This window comes from Copadichromis virginalis, linkage group LG6 (assembly GCF_057382275.1).
Source record: "Copadichromis virginalis isolate Kocher_CV1m ecotype Utaka linkage group LG6, C_Virginalis_male_GT1.1, whole genome shotgun sequence".
Taxonomy (NCBI): domain Eukaryota; kingdom Metazoa; phylum Chordata; class Actinopteri; order Cichliformes; family Cichlidae; genus Copadichromis; species Copadichromis virginalis.
The window spans coordinates 33,546,898-33,563,497 of NC_140623.1; the positions used below are offsets into that span (position 1 = coordinate 33,546,898).

The following is a 16,600-nucleotide window of genomic DNA, read 5'->3' on the forward strand; positions in this document are numbered from 1 at the left end:
TCTGCTGTGTGCTACACAATATTTATATATACAAGAACGTTGTTACACCTAGCAGCTGGGAGACAGACAGACAAAACATATTGGTAGCAAGAGAAAACCTCTAAGGATACATTCCCACTTCAAACATGAAAAGAAGGTAAGGTGTAGTGTTTTTAGTAGTCTCGAGTGTTTATGGGATACAATAGCTAGAGACCGCAGACTTTCTTGTAGCTCCTCCTTGCTCTCAGAGCTATTAACATAACTGTTGGCTGACTTGTTGTTGCTAATTTCTGTCGTCTGACTAAATCACCCATCAAAAGACTGGCTGAAAGTCAGAGCGCTGTTCACTGTTGGACCTTTTGCATTACGTTGATAAGCACAAAGCCAAGTGTTCAGCTGCTGTTTAGCAGATTATGCTCTTACCCCAACCAATGGCCAGGTAAATGTAGAAGTACTTCCTCTCGCTGAATACAGTGATGACTAAGAGGCTATGAAGATAGATGCCTTCCACCAGAAGCCAATAGTTGTTGGCCATTACACTGTACTGCATCATCACCATGGCACCACGACACCACATCACAGCCTGACACGAGACAGATACCATGGGAACACAAACAATAAGCCAAGTTGTCCGTGCTTGCACAAATGTAGCAAATGCAGCTTTTAAACAAAGCTTCACAGGGTAAAAGCTGACAAATGTTTCAGTTCAGATGAATTAGTTTAACATTGTTCCAGTTCAGGGACAACAGCTACAGTACAGCACAGTGGGAGTTTTATTGTGGAATACACGGGTAGTTCCCCCTTTGCTAGACACCACAAAAATGAAAGTAAAAAAAAATGTAATATTTTTAAGTGATTTTTACTTCTTAATGATTGAGCTAAATGTGGATTATCTGACATCTTCCTCGACAAATGTGGAGTGTTTCATGTAAAAAGAAGCAAGGGGAACTTGAATATATCCATAGCTGAGTTTGCACTGTCCAATCTATACATTGAGTCACTATCTTTTTGTACTAATGTTAAATTTCTTAACTGTAGTTTTTATTCCACTTATAACGTAGTAGAAAATCATCCCAAACTGTAGTGTGTAAAAGGTATATGCTACTTTGCTCTTCAGCTGTAAAGTTAATGTTATTTTATTACCCATTAAGAGTGGCTACAGAACATCCAAACAGTGGTTCATTTAATTTATTGCCAGTGATGCAAATAAAGCTAATTCATGTTACATATATTTTACTTCTATGTTGTAGAGAGATGTATAAAATGAAATGTAAAGTATTTATCCAGAAATACAAGCAATGTTGATCTGCCCATAGCCTCTAATATGGTGCAAGTATTCTGCTGTGTGTTTTAGCAACAGAGATAATTAGATGGGCAATAGCAGTATACATTTGAGTGGTATCAGATATCAACAGGTGTCTGCCCTCGCTCATCTTCTGTGTAATAAATCCTAGATAGTGATCAGTCCTTTATGTTTCTTGATATTCTCTTGCAACCGCATTTCAGAACTTTAAATTAAATTCTTATGGACCTTTATGAACTCATGACAGGTTAGAATAGCATGTGAATTTCAAACATATATAAACTATATACTATATGGACAAAAGTACTGGGCCACCCACACATTACACCTACTGGAACTGCTCGGCTATGGAAACACATGATGTTAATGCCAGAGGATGTTTGGAACTCTGCAGTTACTGAGTCAGCACTGCGTTGGCGACTTTTACGCACTATACGCCTCAGCACTTGGCGACCCCGCTGTTCAACTTTACGTGGTGTGTCACTTTGTGGCTGACATGCTGTAGTTTCTTTTCCCTTCTTTTGCAGGAACACTACTTATAAAGGTTGTTGGAAGAAAGTCTATAATCTATACATCCTATAAAGTGCCATGTTAGGGCTGGTGTGCTCTTTAGAAGAACAGGTTGCATGGTCAGGTGTTTGATTTTATGCACCTTTTGCAATGAGACTGAAAACACCTCATTTTGAATATTAAGAAGTGTGACCCATTACTTTTGTCAACATGGGGTATATTCGTTTACTGAAGCTTTATTTACAGGAAATGACATGAAAAACAACACCAACAACATCAATAATGTTTTGTAGAATATGTCTTTCTTATCACAGATTTGTTGGTCTAGACATACCCAATCAATATCTAGTCAGCAGTTTATTGAAATATATGTGTGGTGGTTGTTAAAACCTACATGGAATTTATGTTCAGGACGAGCTGTGCAAGTCACACTGTTGAATATAAAAATTATATCGTGGTAGAATATTCTCTGTATGTGTTTGTGGCACATACTGCACTACATTACATTTGCGATCGACCTTTAATAGCAACATCCAGTGAACACTGATGTTTAAAGTGAGGGATTAAAAGTAAGTTATCTATATGTTTGTCTCCTCCAATCACTAATCACCTTAATATTATTATTTAACAGCCTCTACACTCTATATCTACTGTAATATGGTGGCTATGGCTAAGGTTTTACAACTGCAGGTGAACTGGATGTGTGTTTGTTCGCTGACCGGTATGTTGACCCAGCTTCGTGCCTGTGAGTCACTGTTGCTTCTGGGATCCAGTGTGAGGGTCAGTAAAGCATCTTTAACCAGAATGGACACAGCTCTCAGGATGAATGAGGCAAACAGGTTCATGTGGATGTTGTTTCTCATACAGTGGAGCTTCCTAAGAGGTAAGAAGTGAGAGTAAGAAGGTAGAAGATGTAAACAAACCAGGTCTGCTCCTTAACCCCCTTAACACGTCCTCTTTACATGATGTACCTGAAGAAGATGAGAATTCCCAGTGCCAGCAGCAAAGCCCCCAGTGAGAGAGAGTAACCCACTGTGTACATGATCCGCAACTGAGTGAGGATGCGGCCATACTGCTGCTGAAAGAGATAAAGTCATTTACAGACATGGACTACATTCAAACATAGATACAAACACACAATTTATATTCAGCTTTATTTAAACAATACAAAAAGATCCTAATAATTTACTGAACAGATGGAGGATTTTCACATGCGGCAGTAAGTTCAGATCATAATGAGTTAATGTTTTAAGTACCAGTACCGTGTAACAATCTGCCACTGCAGGCAGCTTCAAAAATGGCCACTAATTAACAAGAAAGCCACACACAAAAACAAAGTACTGCACTGTGTACACACACCTCACCAGGGTCGTCCTCACATTCACTGGTATTCTTCTGTGCCCATTTGCCATCTTCACTGCAGAATCTGTAAACCAGACCATCCTGAACTATACACACAAAGAAACAACGATTGTAAGATTTTATTTTAGAGTGGCATATGTAAACTATGCAAATAGTGCTGTCGCCTAAACACAGTGACACTTTTGGATTTAAATGGTAAATGGCCTGCATTTGTATAGCGCTTTACTAGTTCCTAAGGACCCCAAAGCACTTTACACATTCAGTCATCCACACACAGGTGATGGCAAGCTACATTGTAGCCACAGCCACCCTGGGGCGCACTGACAGAGGCGAGGCTGCCGGACACTGGCGCCACCGGGCCCTCTGACCACCACCAGTAGGCAACAGGTGAAGTGTCTTGCCCAAGGACACAATGACCGAGACTGTCCAAGCCGGGGCTCGAACCAGCAACCTTCCGATTACAAGGCGAACTCCCAAATCTTGAGCCACGTTCGCCCCATTAAATTAAATTAAAGCTTTATTTCAGTTTTACTTTAATTTTAGAGTTTTACCAATTCACAACACTGACTATTTTATATTGTGAGGCAACTCTTAGCAGATTCGCTTATGGTATCAATTTCAAAATCCTACGTTACCCCATGAAGCTTTTCCAGCTGAGGGTAAAAAGATCAATTTCATCCCAAGGTTTAACTGATAGCTACGATAAACATAGCCATTATTTCAGAAATGCAGATGACTGTGTCTTTCTTTTTTATTTATTATGATATTTGATTGACACTTTTTACCACTCAGCTGTAAAAAGCTGATGGGGTATTGTCATCACCCTGCTGGGCAAGCGGATGGGGAGTTTGTGAATGTGATAAATCAAGAAGGACCAATTCATTACATAGGTGCAGCTACTAACAATCTCGGCTGTGTTCAAAGCTCAGTAACCTTGACCTCAAGGTATAGGGCAGAGGTCATTTTTTGGGGGGACTGTGCTCACACAGCCACACAACCTCCACTTCAGATACACTGACTAGTATTTAAAAAATGTATTGAAAAGCATGTTATTACCTTTCAGATATGCAAATTATGTTTTCCATGGGGTTTTATCTCAGAGTATTCCCTGAACATATATGTACGGCCCTCTTAAAAATTAGAAGGAATTCATTAAGCATTGTGGTGGGATAGTGGTGTAGTGGTTTGCATTGCTTCGTCATAGCATGAAGCTTCCAGGTTTGAATCCACTGCTTATTTTAGGACTTGGCAGAGAAGGAAAATGTGCAGTTTTTAACCAAATCTAAACATAAACAGACATCATTTTCTATGAGTCTTTTCAACAAGTCGAAAAGATGAATTTTCACATTTTTAACATACTCTCACTTTGTAGCTTTCTTGCAGCAGAATAATATATTTTCTTTTTTTTTTTTTTTTTTTTTCTTAAAATGACATCAGAAACAGCAGTATGCGACATTACGTGATGGCAGAGCTTCAGTTCATCCTTTGTCATTTTTTTTTTTTTTAATAAATAGGACAGGGGGAATGAATGAGAGAAAGAGGGGGAGAGAAAGAAAGAAAACCAAAGGGGAGAAGAGACGGTGAGAAGGGGGGGGAAGAGAGAGAAAAAAAGAAAAGAACTCCTGGGTCACCTGTATGGAGAAAAAAAAAAAACAAACAAAAAAAACAAACAGAGGAGACAGCAAACAACAAAGAGCAACATAATAATAGAGAAAACAAAGCACCATCACAATAAACTAGCTAGCCATAGATATCAATATTTACTAAATAATAAACGATATTGTGCAGCACGCAAGATAGACAGCGCACAGTGTGCTTTGAGGCAGCAGCCAAGAAAGCTTTAGTCCGCGTCTGTGAATACCCATGTGTGCATACCTGTGTGGATCAGCATGCTTGCATTCCAAAGGTTTCTCCAAATAATATATTTTCAAACAAAAGTTAGTGAAACACAGGTTGGGTCTAAAGTAGTGCTGCACATCAGATGTTTACACACACCCCTGCAAGGCTACGAGTCCTCCGGAGATAGCAAAGATAAACCCCCCTTCACACCTATTCAGAGGCCCAAAACAACCTGGAGGAAGCCTGTGCATGGAAACAAAGATAGTAGACAGACAGCTGCAGTCAAAATCCAGGCTTTTCATGCTATGAACCAAAACTGTTAAGTGTTTGAAGCAAAAGCCCGCACACCACAGGTAAATGACTGAGAAAGCTCCACAGGACAGGTGTGCTGCCACCGGTGACACAGTGTGAAGTCTTTACACCACTCATAGGTTGAGAGTAAAGTCAGGGCTGAGTAATATTTGGCCTTCACACTCATTTAAGCACTCCCTGAAACCTCAGTGCACCTCAGTACATTGTATTCAGTACATCATTCTGCCAACCGATTGCTGTACATGAAGACCAGAGACCAATCTGTCAAGTGTTTGTATACATTATATGTTTTGTTAGAAAACTGGTCGTGTTACCCTGAAATGCATGAGTAATTTTTGAAACATGTTTTCTTACAGTGGGTCATTCACACATGTAACGCAGATTGACCGCTTAATTATTAAAAACCTTGAAAACCTAGAAATATAATAGAAAATGCAGCACTAAACCCTGACACACAGATGCAGCGTCAGGCTGCTGTGGTCATAAGCTTTTATTAACTCCCTTTTTTTTCCACTGTTTCACTGTTTGTACTTATTCACATTAATAGTTAAAAAAAGCAACACAGTGAGCACATGGATGTCTTTGTTTTGGTGAGCAAGCTATCAAACACAATAATTACATATTATCACCTTATATCCTTGTTAAGTATACCTTTCAATTAGCAGTCAAACTGTGCAGTGAGTTAGGTATAAGCATTTTATCCATGTAAATGAGAAAAAAAAACAGGTTAAAATTATGGCATATAATGAAATGCTACAGATAAGAGTGATAAGACTAGATTTAAATCGTACATTTGCAAACTGTAGCAACAGTACATTGTGACGCAGCAGTTGCTCTTTTGTTATTTTTTGTCTACCTCACACATATATTCACACTGACCTTTATGGTACCATGGCAGGAACCATGGGCAGGAGACATTTACAGTGGTTCCTGGAAGTCCATCGGGCCAGCACGCATACAAATCAAAGGTTCTGTTACACACCAGCCCTACAAGGGAAAGCAAATCTTTAGTCTGTGCTGGTGCAGATGCATTTTATGGACTTGCGTGCTGGGAGGAAAACAAATCACCTGTTGAAGGGGGCGTGGCACCGAGGTGGTCAAGGCACTGGTTCTTGTAGCTGCTCCACTGCTCCTTCACAAGCTCAAGAGAGTTAGCAGAGGAGACCTGAAGGGAGAGAGGAAATTTCTTTTGATGACTCTCAGAAGTAGACGGTGTGAATCAAGAAAAAGGAAACATATTTGAAAATTGGCATGTGAAAGTGAATAATGCTGGGAGTCATACCTTTTTGCATCTGCAGAGCATGAGCAAGGCCAAGAGGAGACACACCTGGGACATCCCACTGATGCTGGGAGGATGGGGGTGGGGACCAAAACACAGAAGAGGCCCAACTCATGAGGCAGTCTCAGCCCTGTTTCACCACTTGGCCTGCAAACAACACGGAGAAGCTTGTTATAGGCGTGTGTTTGTGTAGATAACTTGAAATAACGAAGGGACTGTGAAACAGGTAACAGAAAAAACAGGCAATAATCAGTGACGCGCTTCTCCGTCACAATCACAACATAAATAATTTATATGCACCTGCGAGATACCTGGTTAAAAACAAACACCTAAAAGTCTTTGTTTTATTTTATTTTTTACACATCCTTTGCCATTAATGTGCTTTATTGACCTCAATATTAGGATATAAAATCTGTAACACAATCAGTAAGATGGGCTAATGAGTTGCTGACTATCACTTTGTTAGCACAATAATAATATTAATAATAAGAGGAAGAAGAAGAAGATTTGTTATTAATAAAGCAGTTTTCTGAATCTGATTCTGATTCACACTCCTGTTACGTTTGTGTATTTGTTCATGCCAACCCTCACATCTAGAATTCCACACTACAACTATATATACTTCTGAATGAAACCCATCCTTTGTCTATGTCTTAAATTCGACGAGCAGTGGCTTTCCTGTGGCATCAGTTGACGAGCTTCACCAACGCAGTTGGAGAACAAAACGAAATCTGAAACGTTTCTGCAAAAAACACCTTGAGCATGGAAACATTTTTAGCTAAAACGTTTCAAATTCCATTCTATTCCAGTCTCTTTGCTTCTGCTGAAGTGCTTCGTCGGGCTGTGGGTGTGTGTTTCTGTGTGTGGTTACCCCATGGCGCTAAAATGCTGTGACAGTGATCTAAAGTGAACTAAACTCGGCATAAATAGCCTTTCATTATCAGCGCACAAAGATTATCACCTTCATTTTAAGAGCTAAGAGCTGAGGAAAAAACAACAATACAGCAAAATACTGCTGTGCTTTGTTGCTGCAACAGATCTTTTATCTTCTGGCGCTGGAACAATATTTTTCCTTAGAACCACATGCAGTTTTTATTGACTGAGCAACAAAGTCAAGCAGACAGACAGAAGAAGGGCAGACAGTTCATAAGCTCTTATACAGGACACAATCTGAGAGATTAGACTATACTACTGCTTACGGTGAAATATCGGAATGAATCTATGAATATTAAAAATATGAGTGAGCCACTGATTTGCACTGTCACCTCACAACATGAAGGATCAGGGTTTTAACTTCCTTGTTAGAGGAGGCCTCTCTGGGTTGAAAGAAAAAAAATGGAACAGCAGCCAAGTGCCTGAGATGACCATACTGTGGATATTTACTCTAACAAACTCGGTAAAGAGCCAAGAGTATATAAAACAAGTGAAACAAAGTGTTAAGAACCAGCAATAATTGGATCCTGTGTTCAAAGCCTGATATATCTTCCTTCCATGTGCTTCACAACACAGCTGTTGTCCAAAAAGTGTACATTACCTTGAACTACACAATTGCATAAGTTTGCATTTCACTTGGAATTATCATGCGACTCATTTGAATTCACCTAATTTAAACATGTTCCTTAAATACTCCATAGAGATCTAATATCAATAACAGTGTTTTTAAGTTCTTGTTTTATTTTTTAAAGTTTGGTGGGATTATTACTAAAGATGGGTTTCAAAATAAGAAAATATTGACACAAGCTACAACATTACTGGATTTATCGATTTAATGTTCACTTGTTTTCCACTACTGAGTGAAACTAGAAAATTTTGTTAATGTTTCCAGTTCTCTAATCACATAGTATTAAATCTGAAATGCAGTTTTATGACACTTTTGGGAACCTTGGGCACAAAGCAGTAACTAAACCTTCTGTTGCAAATGCACAATGAGTCGTTCATATGCACAGTTAGATTCAATTTTTAAAGTACTCAGCACAAATTGCAAACATTGTTTTACCTTTACAGCAAATGATTTTTTTTAGACTTTTCTTGCTCACACAGAATGTTTATGCTCTACAGACCTCTGAGAGCCACAACGAGTGGTCTGTTTGGATCACTCTTAATTGTAGGAGAAGCTTATTTTCAGATTCTTGGCTGAATGGAGGATATTGTGCCCAGTATTTGCTGGCAATCGCTCTATTCTGTTTTCCCTGCTTAAGTTGGTGTGTGTCAAGTGTGCATATAAGCGTATGTCTGTGCATGCAAACCCCACTGGGCTACTTGCATCTGTGTATCTCTTTTTAGATATTAGCAGTGAGGAGAGGACAATGCAAATTACAAGACTGCTTCAAACTGATAGCCTTGTCGACCACACAGGGAGATTTTACATTACACATACATAAAACACATGTGCATAAAACACTTGCACATGCATACGCCTACACAAACACATTAACATGCTGTGGACTGCTGATATTTGAATGTATTTCAGCATTTATAAAACATAGTTTCAGGCAGCACTGTAGGTATACCCTAATTTCCAACCCTGCAAACACTTTACCTGCCTTTCACTGGGTGTAGATAGAATATTTAGTGGCAGTTAAATTTAATGTTGGTATCCACAGGCTACAGGATGTATTTAAAGCAGTGAGCACCACACTGTGTAATGCTGTCTAATGCTGCTTTTACTTGATTTCCTTTTATTTATATGATACATTTACTCGAAAAAACAAAACAAAAAACTTTCTATGTACTTCTATTGTATGTGAACCAATGCTTGCATTCTTTTAAGTATCCAGCTTGGGCCCATTTTACACGGTAGTTAAATGGAAAGGGCTCAGCGCTCTTGTCCAATGATGATATGATGAATACAGGAGTCTGTGTGTGTTATTAAGCAGAGAGAAAAAGCCAGAGATGGAAAGTGAAAAAGATATTTGCCCAGGTTCTAATCTGTATTACAAAAGCCTGTATGACTCAACATTTCCCATTAAATTATTCCTGAAAAATATCCTTTTCATATGAATGCGCATGTAAATCAAAACAAATGACAGACCACAAACAATGTGAATGTGCATGTGTATGGTGAGTACTACTGTTACTCCCTAGGGTTATATACTTGAAGAAACTGAGTGTCAGCCTTCACCTGCATTATGCATTTGTCTTTATCGCTCTTACACACTCTCTGCCTCTGCTTTCTAGGGAAGAAAGAGGTGTAAGTGTAACATCTCTCTAATGACTGTGTTGTTAGCTCATAACAGAAATTATTGACAGTTGACTACAGGAACCTCCCACGTACTTCGTATGGACTTATGCCTTGCAGCAATTCTTTATAATTTTGTTTAATCTGTTAACTATAAAATGAATGAAGAAAGTCAAATGGTCAATCTGATTCTTCCATTAAAAAATTTCATCTTTCATTTTCCTCTTCTGTCAGTATCAGTGTACCAGATACAGGCTAAGGCCGTGCCTGTCACTCTCTTCCTCCCACACATCTCTATTTAACTGCACAATGTGTAAAACGCACAACAGACAAACAAAAACAACAACGACAACAAAAACATACAGAAACTGCAGGATGAGAAAGTGAGGGAAAGAAATGAAAATTAGCTGTTAAACACATGGTTCCCCATCACCATTAATTCAAACTGTACATTTGTATTCAGGCCATAGTTTCTATGGATAAGTGCATTATCTGCTGTGAGTGCCAACCAATTATATTGTTTAAATCAATAATCATTCCCTATGTGAGGAGGAGCAGGCAATTAGTATGGAGAGTATGTAGGTGGTAGCAGAGACAGGAGTGCAGTGGCTGTAACGCAGAGCTGTAATTATGTTGTTTCTGCCTTGGTGAACCCTCCAGCCCCATATGGTGACTGACAGCCAAATGGTCTTTAACTCCAATAACATTCTTTGCAGGACTTTAAGTAGTTCTCATTTTAGTTTGTTTTGTGTTTGCTTGGTGTTTTTAATGCTTTCTATCAGTACCTCCCAAGAATGCAAAAAAACATTGCAGTCAGGATGAAACTATTAAAAAAAGATTTCTTCTGTCTGCACTGATTTATCTTTGAAGGTATGACTCTGTTCTGGGCTCTCCCCGCTTTTCCATGCGCATTTGCAAAGCCTGTGGCAGGCAGAATAAGAATCCTGCACTGAACAGGCGCCGGTGACACCGCATATGACGCTGATTCATTCAGACACAGCATGAAAAGGAGGCACTGGAGTGGTTTTGGTTTGCTAAGCTGCTTGCATTTAAATATGTGAGCCTACATAAGATTAATAAACTAGATGCATAAAAGGTTATCACTTGAGTTAAAGAAGTTGGCTTTTTAAATTAATAGTGGTCATTTCTTTTCAGTGTTTTTCAAATGTTAAGTTCTTCATTAGAATTTAATTTAACCTGCAATCAAAGAGCTACAGCACCATTTTCTGTGCTATAAAAACCTTTGAAATAAATTTAGACCATTATGCATACAGTAATTCTACATCTAGCCTTATAGTAGTTAGACTTATAGTAGGATCTGTTTATGTTTTTATAATATTTGGAGCACTTCTGTCTGCACCTCAGTATATTGGAAGTGATTGGGATTTGGGTTTGAGCTGCACAAAACGTTGTGCAATAACAGTGTTTTTCCATACAAAACGTTCCTGCTCCTCTCACAGACCTCACTATGAACATTTGGAAGTATTTTCTGGCAAATAAATAGTCCGAGTGAAAACCACTGTGCAGATTAACTTATTTAAAAGGGTGTTTATGGAAATAAGTACTAATCTTAAGTTTTCAATCAATTTTAAGCCAAAACGAGACTTTTATCTAATGTGTTGGGTTGGCATCTCAAAACCTGAGCAAATACGATTCCAGTGTCTGCATGCTGTCCATTCGACTCTTATACAGAGAAGGTGAAGTCACATAGAAGAGCTTGAATTATGGTCTTGAGGGGATCACTGTTATCTTCATCAGATTAGGTGCACTTGGCATAAGATTGTGTTTGAGTGTGTTTTGTGTGTGTGCATGTAAGGGAGTGAGCCTGTATTTTATGAGTACCTGAAGTGTGTGATGGAAGTGATCCAGAATCTGCTCCTTCAGCAGATGTTACGCTTCACAAACAGAACAAGTGCCATATTTCTTTTCATCTCTCACCTTCTCTCATATGTTCACCTTTTGCTTCCTCCATCCTTCTACTTTATGATCCTTGAACCACTTAGAGGCAAAATGGCTTGTCAGATGCAAGGAGACAAATGCCTGTGGACAAGTTTTCAGAAAATCTCCCTCTGTTCCCTGCCTTATCGTTCCTTCTGCCTCCTCGGGGGAGAATTCTTGCCCATCTTGTTTTCTGTCTGATTTGGCTTATGTGGAAAATCTTTGCAGCAGGAAACACAGAGGTGACCAACAGGCACAGGCTTGTATCTTTTGCATGGACCTCAGACATATAGTTGGCATACTATTAAAAGTAGTTAGTCATTTGCATTTTCATAACCTGCTTACCCAAGAGGACTTAGTTTCCTATTATAACTCTAGTCTCAATAGTATTCTAAACTGTTGCCCCACTCAAAACCAAATCTGTATCATTCTCTCAGTCAGCACCCTGGTTTACAGCTGAACTCAGGCTCCTGAAAGCAAAAGGACGACGACTTGAACGCCTTTATAAGAAAACTGGTCTGAATATCCACAAGGAAATGTTTAATAATCATATTATGTATTATAAGGAGTGTATTACTCAAACAAAATCTGCTTACTACTCCACCATTATCTGTTCAAAAGATGACTCAAGCAAGATACTGTTTTCACTGTTCAACTCTTCTTTCAGGCCACCAGATTCTTAACCTGCTCATCTTTACTCGTCCTCCTTTTGTGATTCTTTAATATTATTTTTCATTGAGAAAATTCACAAAATACACCAAGAACTGGTTTCCGAGGTTCCATTTAGCTCTTCCTGTGTAATTAATCTCTCATCACACTTTTTATTTTGCTTTCCAGCGCCCCTCGGTTACTGATATTTCAGATTTCATCTGTAAGTCAAAACCTTCTACTTGTCAGCTAGACCCCATTCCTACAGTTTTGGTTAAGGCATGTCTACCTTCTTTGCTTCCCGTCATATCTGCTATCATCTGCTCTTCACTTACCACTGGAACTGTTCCTGCTTCCCTCAAAATTGCCGGCATCACCCCAATATTGAAAAAAAAACTGGTCTTCTCAAACTCAATAGTAATAAATCCGAGCTCCTCTTGGTAGGCACTAAATCAACATTATCCAGAACCAAGAGTTTCTCTATTACTATCGATAACTCACCGGTCTTCATTTCTTCCTCTGTGAAAAGTTTGGGTGTCATCCTCGACAGTACTTTATCTTTCAATTCACACATTAATAATGTTACTCGGTCTGCATATTTTCAATTGCGCAACATTAATCAGCTCCGTCCTTTTCTCACCCCACTGCCATTCTTGTCCATAGCCTTGTTACTTCCTGGATTGATTATTGTAATTCACTTCCTTTTGGTCTTACTCCAAAATCCATCCACAAGCTCCAACGTGTCCAGAACTCTGCTGCCCGTATCATCACCAGGACCCCTTCTGTCCACCACATCACTCCTGCCTTGCAGCAGCTTCATTGGCTCCCGGTCAAATATCGCATCAATTTTCAAAATACTCTTGTACACATTTAAGGCTATTCATCATCTCTCTTCGCCCCATAAGATCACCGCCCCATCTCGTTGTCTCAGATCTTCTTCCTCCCTTTCACTCTCCGTCCCACGACTCTGGAATTCCCTACCTCCTAATTTAAGAAATATCTCTTCCTTCTCCCTCTTTAAGTCCAAACTCAAAATCTACTTGTACAAAATAGCTTATCCCACATAACCTCTCCACTCTGCTATTTTATTTGTTTATGTCTTATGCTTTTATGATTCTGTAAACTGCTTGCTTTTATTCTACTGTGTACAGTGACCTTGAGTGTTTTGAAAGGCGCTTTCAAATAAAATGTATTATTATTATTATTATTATTATTATGTAATTGTGAGGCTTACAGTTCTTTGCTATCCAGATTCATCAGCTACTTTCACACCGTGTGTTTACAATTTTCAGTATTGGCTTAAGAAAACTAGACAGTCAACTTTCTTTTTCCATTATTCATATATTAAAATAGTCCTGTTTTGGGATTCATGTGAAATATCAGGACTTCAACTTTGGGTTGGAAAGAAATCTGGGTACCACTGAGCCAATGGCAGATGGGCTGAGCAGCTTTTAGCTGATTGCTACATTCACAATAAGGTAGCATTTCTGTCTTATGTCATGAAATCATGGCAATACTGCGCCACAGGGCAGGTGTCCAACTAGGGGATGACGCATAACGCAGTGTCCAGATGAGCATCATAAAAGTTGTGTGAAGGAAAAGACAGAGAGAGGGAGAGAGCACATGGGGGAAAGGCTTGGCCAGTACATACCATTCTTAGTGTCCAGTGGAGCATGCCAGAACTATGCTCTCTGGGCTTCATAAAATTATTCTTTACAATACAATGCACATGTCTTCCACACTAGGACTGCTTATATAATAAAATGGAAGAATGAAATAATAAAAACATAAAAATAATAAAGTGGAAATGAAACAGCCAAAGTGACCTGGTTGAATTGTCAAATAAATCTGCTCCCAATTGCTCAATACAGTTGCTCCGTATCTTATGTCTCGTTTAGTAGATTTCTATGTCAAAGAAGGACCCACACGCTCCCCTACATCCAAAAGTATAAAGTACTAGATATAGAACTGAAGAGCTGACCTTATTGCAAAAAATAAACTGCAAAAATGACAGTTTGTGATTTTATGACGGTTTTGTGATGAACCACTTCTTGGCTCTGAAGTCTCTGCAGACAGCCAGAAAATAATCCAGCACATAACTTAGAAGTTACTGTTAGAAACATATTTTCTTACTTTTGCACAGAGGTTGGCAAGCTACTACATATTTATCATATATTTTCCTCATTACATTAGTTTCATTGCCAGGTGTACGAAGAGTGACTTCTTATCAAAGCTGTCTTGATTTAGTATTTGGGTTTTTACGTGAGGGTCACAGTGTTGTTTTTTGGGAGTGAAGCCAGAATGGGAGTGAAGCAACAGTCCAATAACGTGTCTTGGCTCTTATTCAGTTACACAAGCTGGTGCATTCTTTTGCTCACATATCTCTCTGGGCATATGGTCTGTTGTGTGGGTTTTCTCTAGTATTAATTTCCTTTGCACGTTACACTTCCCTGTCTAATCATTCACGCGATGAAGACATAGTAATATTAGCGATCTTTGTCTTTACTCTTTTGAACAGGGTATAACAAACTGGAGGAGTATAAGTCATGTGAATCCAACAGCTTACGTGTATTATTTGGCTTCATTTTTTTTTTATGTGGCTAAAGATGGAGATGTTTTAAACTGTTCAAGAATGTTGCACAGCGCTTTAAACTCTTTAACAATCGCTGCAAAACCCGGAAGCAATTTAAATAGTTTAAATTATTATTCCTTACCCCATTAAACAATTACTGCAATTATGTTCCAGTAATGGATCCAATAATGAATTCTAGTTATTGATTACAGCTCAACTTTGTGGGCTGATACATACACATTCGAGTACAAACAGCAGGTTCATGTGCAAAAGGACAAAAACCCTGATGAAGGCCACAAGCCGAAACGCGTTGGTCAGTCAATAAAGTTGTTCATCTTCCCTTAAGTGTTGCTGGAGTTCCTGCATTGTGTATTCTTTCATCCTCTCCATGCACCTTGGAAGTAGGTGAAGTTGTGCCAGATATTTTTGCTGTGATTTATCTTCAAAAGGACAGAAAGCCAGACAAAGTGGCTTTGACTTATTGTGTTTCCCACAACATGAGGGTAACGTAAAGTGATGACATAGGATGATACACCACAGTGACCAGCAGTGACAAAGCCTTTTGTCCTGTCTTCCTCCCCCTCACCCCCAATTAGCTGCAGCAGAGCCTGGTTCTCCTGTAGATTTCTTCCTGTTAATAGGGAGTTTTTTCCTTTCCACTGTCACCAAATGCTTACTTGTTGTCTCGCTGTCTGTGCCTTGATGCGACTGTTGTTGTGACATTTTACTGTATAAGCACAACTGAACTGAACTGAATTGAAATTAAACATATTATGTTATACCAGAAATGTAGTAATTGGAACCAATATCAGTAGTATTACATGATTCTGGCTAACTAATTCAATACCAAAACAATATGCTTATCTCATGTACTTTAACGTAGACCCCTTTATTAGAAGGTTTTCAAATGACTGGTATGATTTGAATATAACTGTATATTTTTGATGACAGGACACTCTATCAAAGTAAAACATTAGTTGGGTTACATTAGCTTAGCACTTATATGATATTAGCCACTGTAAACATTTTAGTTTGTGGAACTAATGAGGTAACATGTCACGAGATCTGGACATTACTATTTTTCTTCCAAAACAACACTGTAAAAGTGCTACTGATTGGGTTGTGTTTAAGGTGTTAGTCTGACACATGACATAATTGGTTAGTTTGGGCACAATAATTAATCAGAGACACAGCAGAGCCATTGCCAATGAGTTATTCTTCTCATTGAAAAGCAATGAATAATTATGTATTTTTGATTGCTATTTTGTTCTATTTAATTGTTTTGTACATACAACACTCATCTTCAATATCTTTTTATACACAGTTGTTCCTCAGAAGAGGAAAGATGTATAAAATGAAAGCCCTTTCCAGTGTTTCAGATTTTCAGGTTTTGATTGCGTTGTAACTCTGCATTGTAGACCCGGTCTCTTCAGAAGTGTAGAAGATACATAAAATATGCAATAAAGATATATGATTTTAAAAAAATCATAGCAATATTAAACCTCTTAAGCCCCAAAGAGGTTTCTGAGCTTCCTGCTCGAAAATGAAATGCCCCAAACTAACTGATTATTTCTCTGCAATTACAAACTCCGTGCTTACAATTGTGGTATCAAAATAAAGCTAACACTTGTGAAATTTCATCAGAGGTATAAATATTGAAGCAGATATTACTGTGTCAAA

General features: G+C 38.6%; 1 protein-coding gene across 1 annotated transcript in view; it reads right to left on the bottom strand.

Annotated features, from left to right (window-relative positions):
- The window catches only part of gcgrb (glucagon receptor b), a 60,805-nt gene that overhangs the window by 7,885 nt on the left and 36,320 nt on the right, over window positions 1–16,600 (bottom strand). Inside the window, exons 2-8 of the mRNA XM_085459983.1 lie at window positions 6,588–6,731; window positions 6,374–6,470; window positions 6,185–6,292; window positions 3,152–3,240; window positions 2,764–2,870; window positions 2,512–2,668; window positions 403–562 (exon numbers count right to left, since the gene is read on the bottom strand). Coding sequence (XP_085316109.1) covers window positions 403–562; window positions 2,512–2,668; window positions 2,764–2,870; window positions 3,152–3,240; window positions 6,185–6,292; window positions 6,374–6,470; window positions 6,588–6,641 — 772 coding nt within the window. The 5' untranslated portion in view covers window positions 6,642–6,731. The remainder of the gene's footprint in view (window positions 1–402; window positions 563–2,511; window positions 2,669–2,763; window positions 2,871–3,151; window positions 3,241–6,184; window positions 6,293–6,373; window positions 6,471–6,587; window positions 6,732–16,600) is intronic.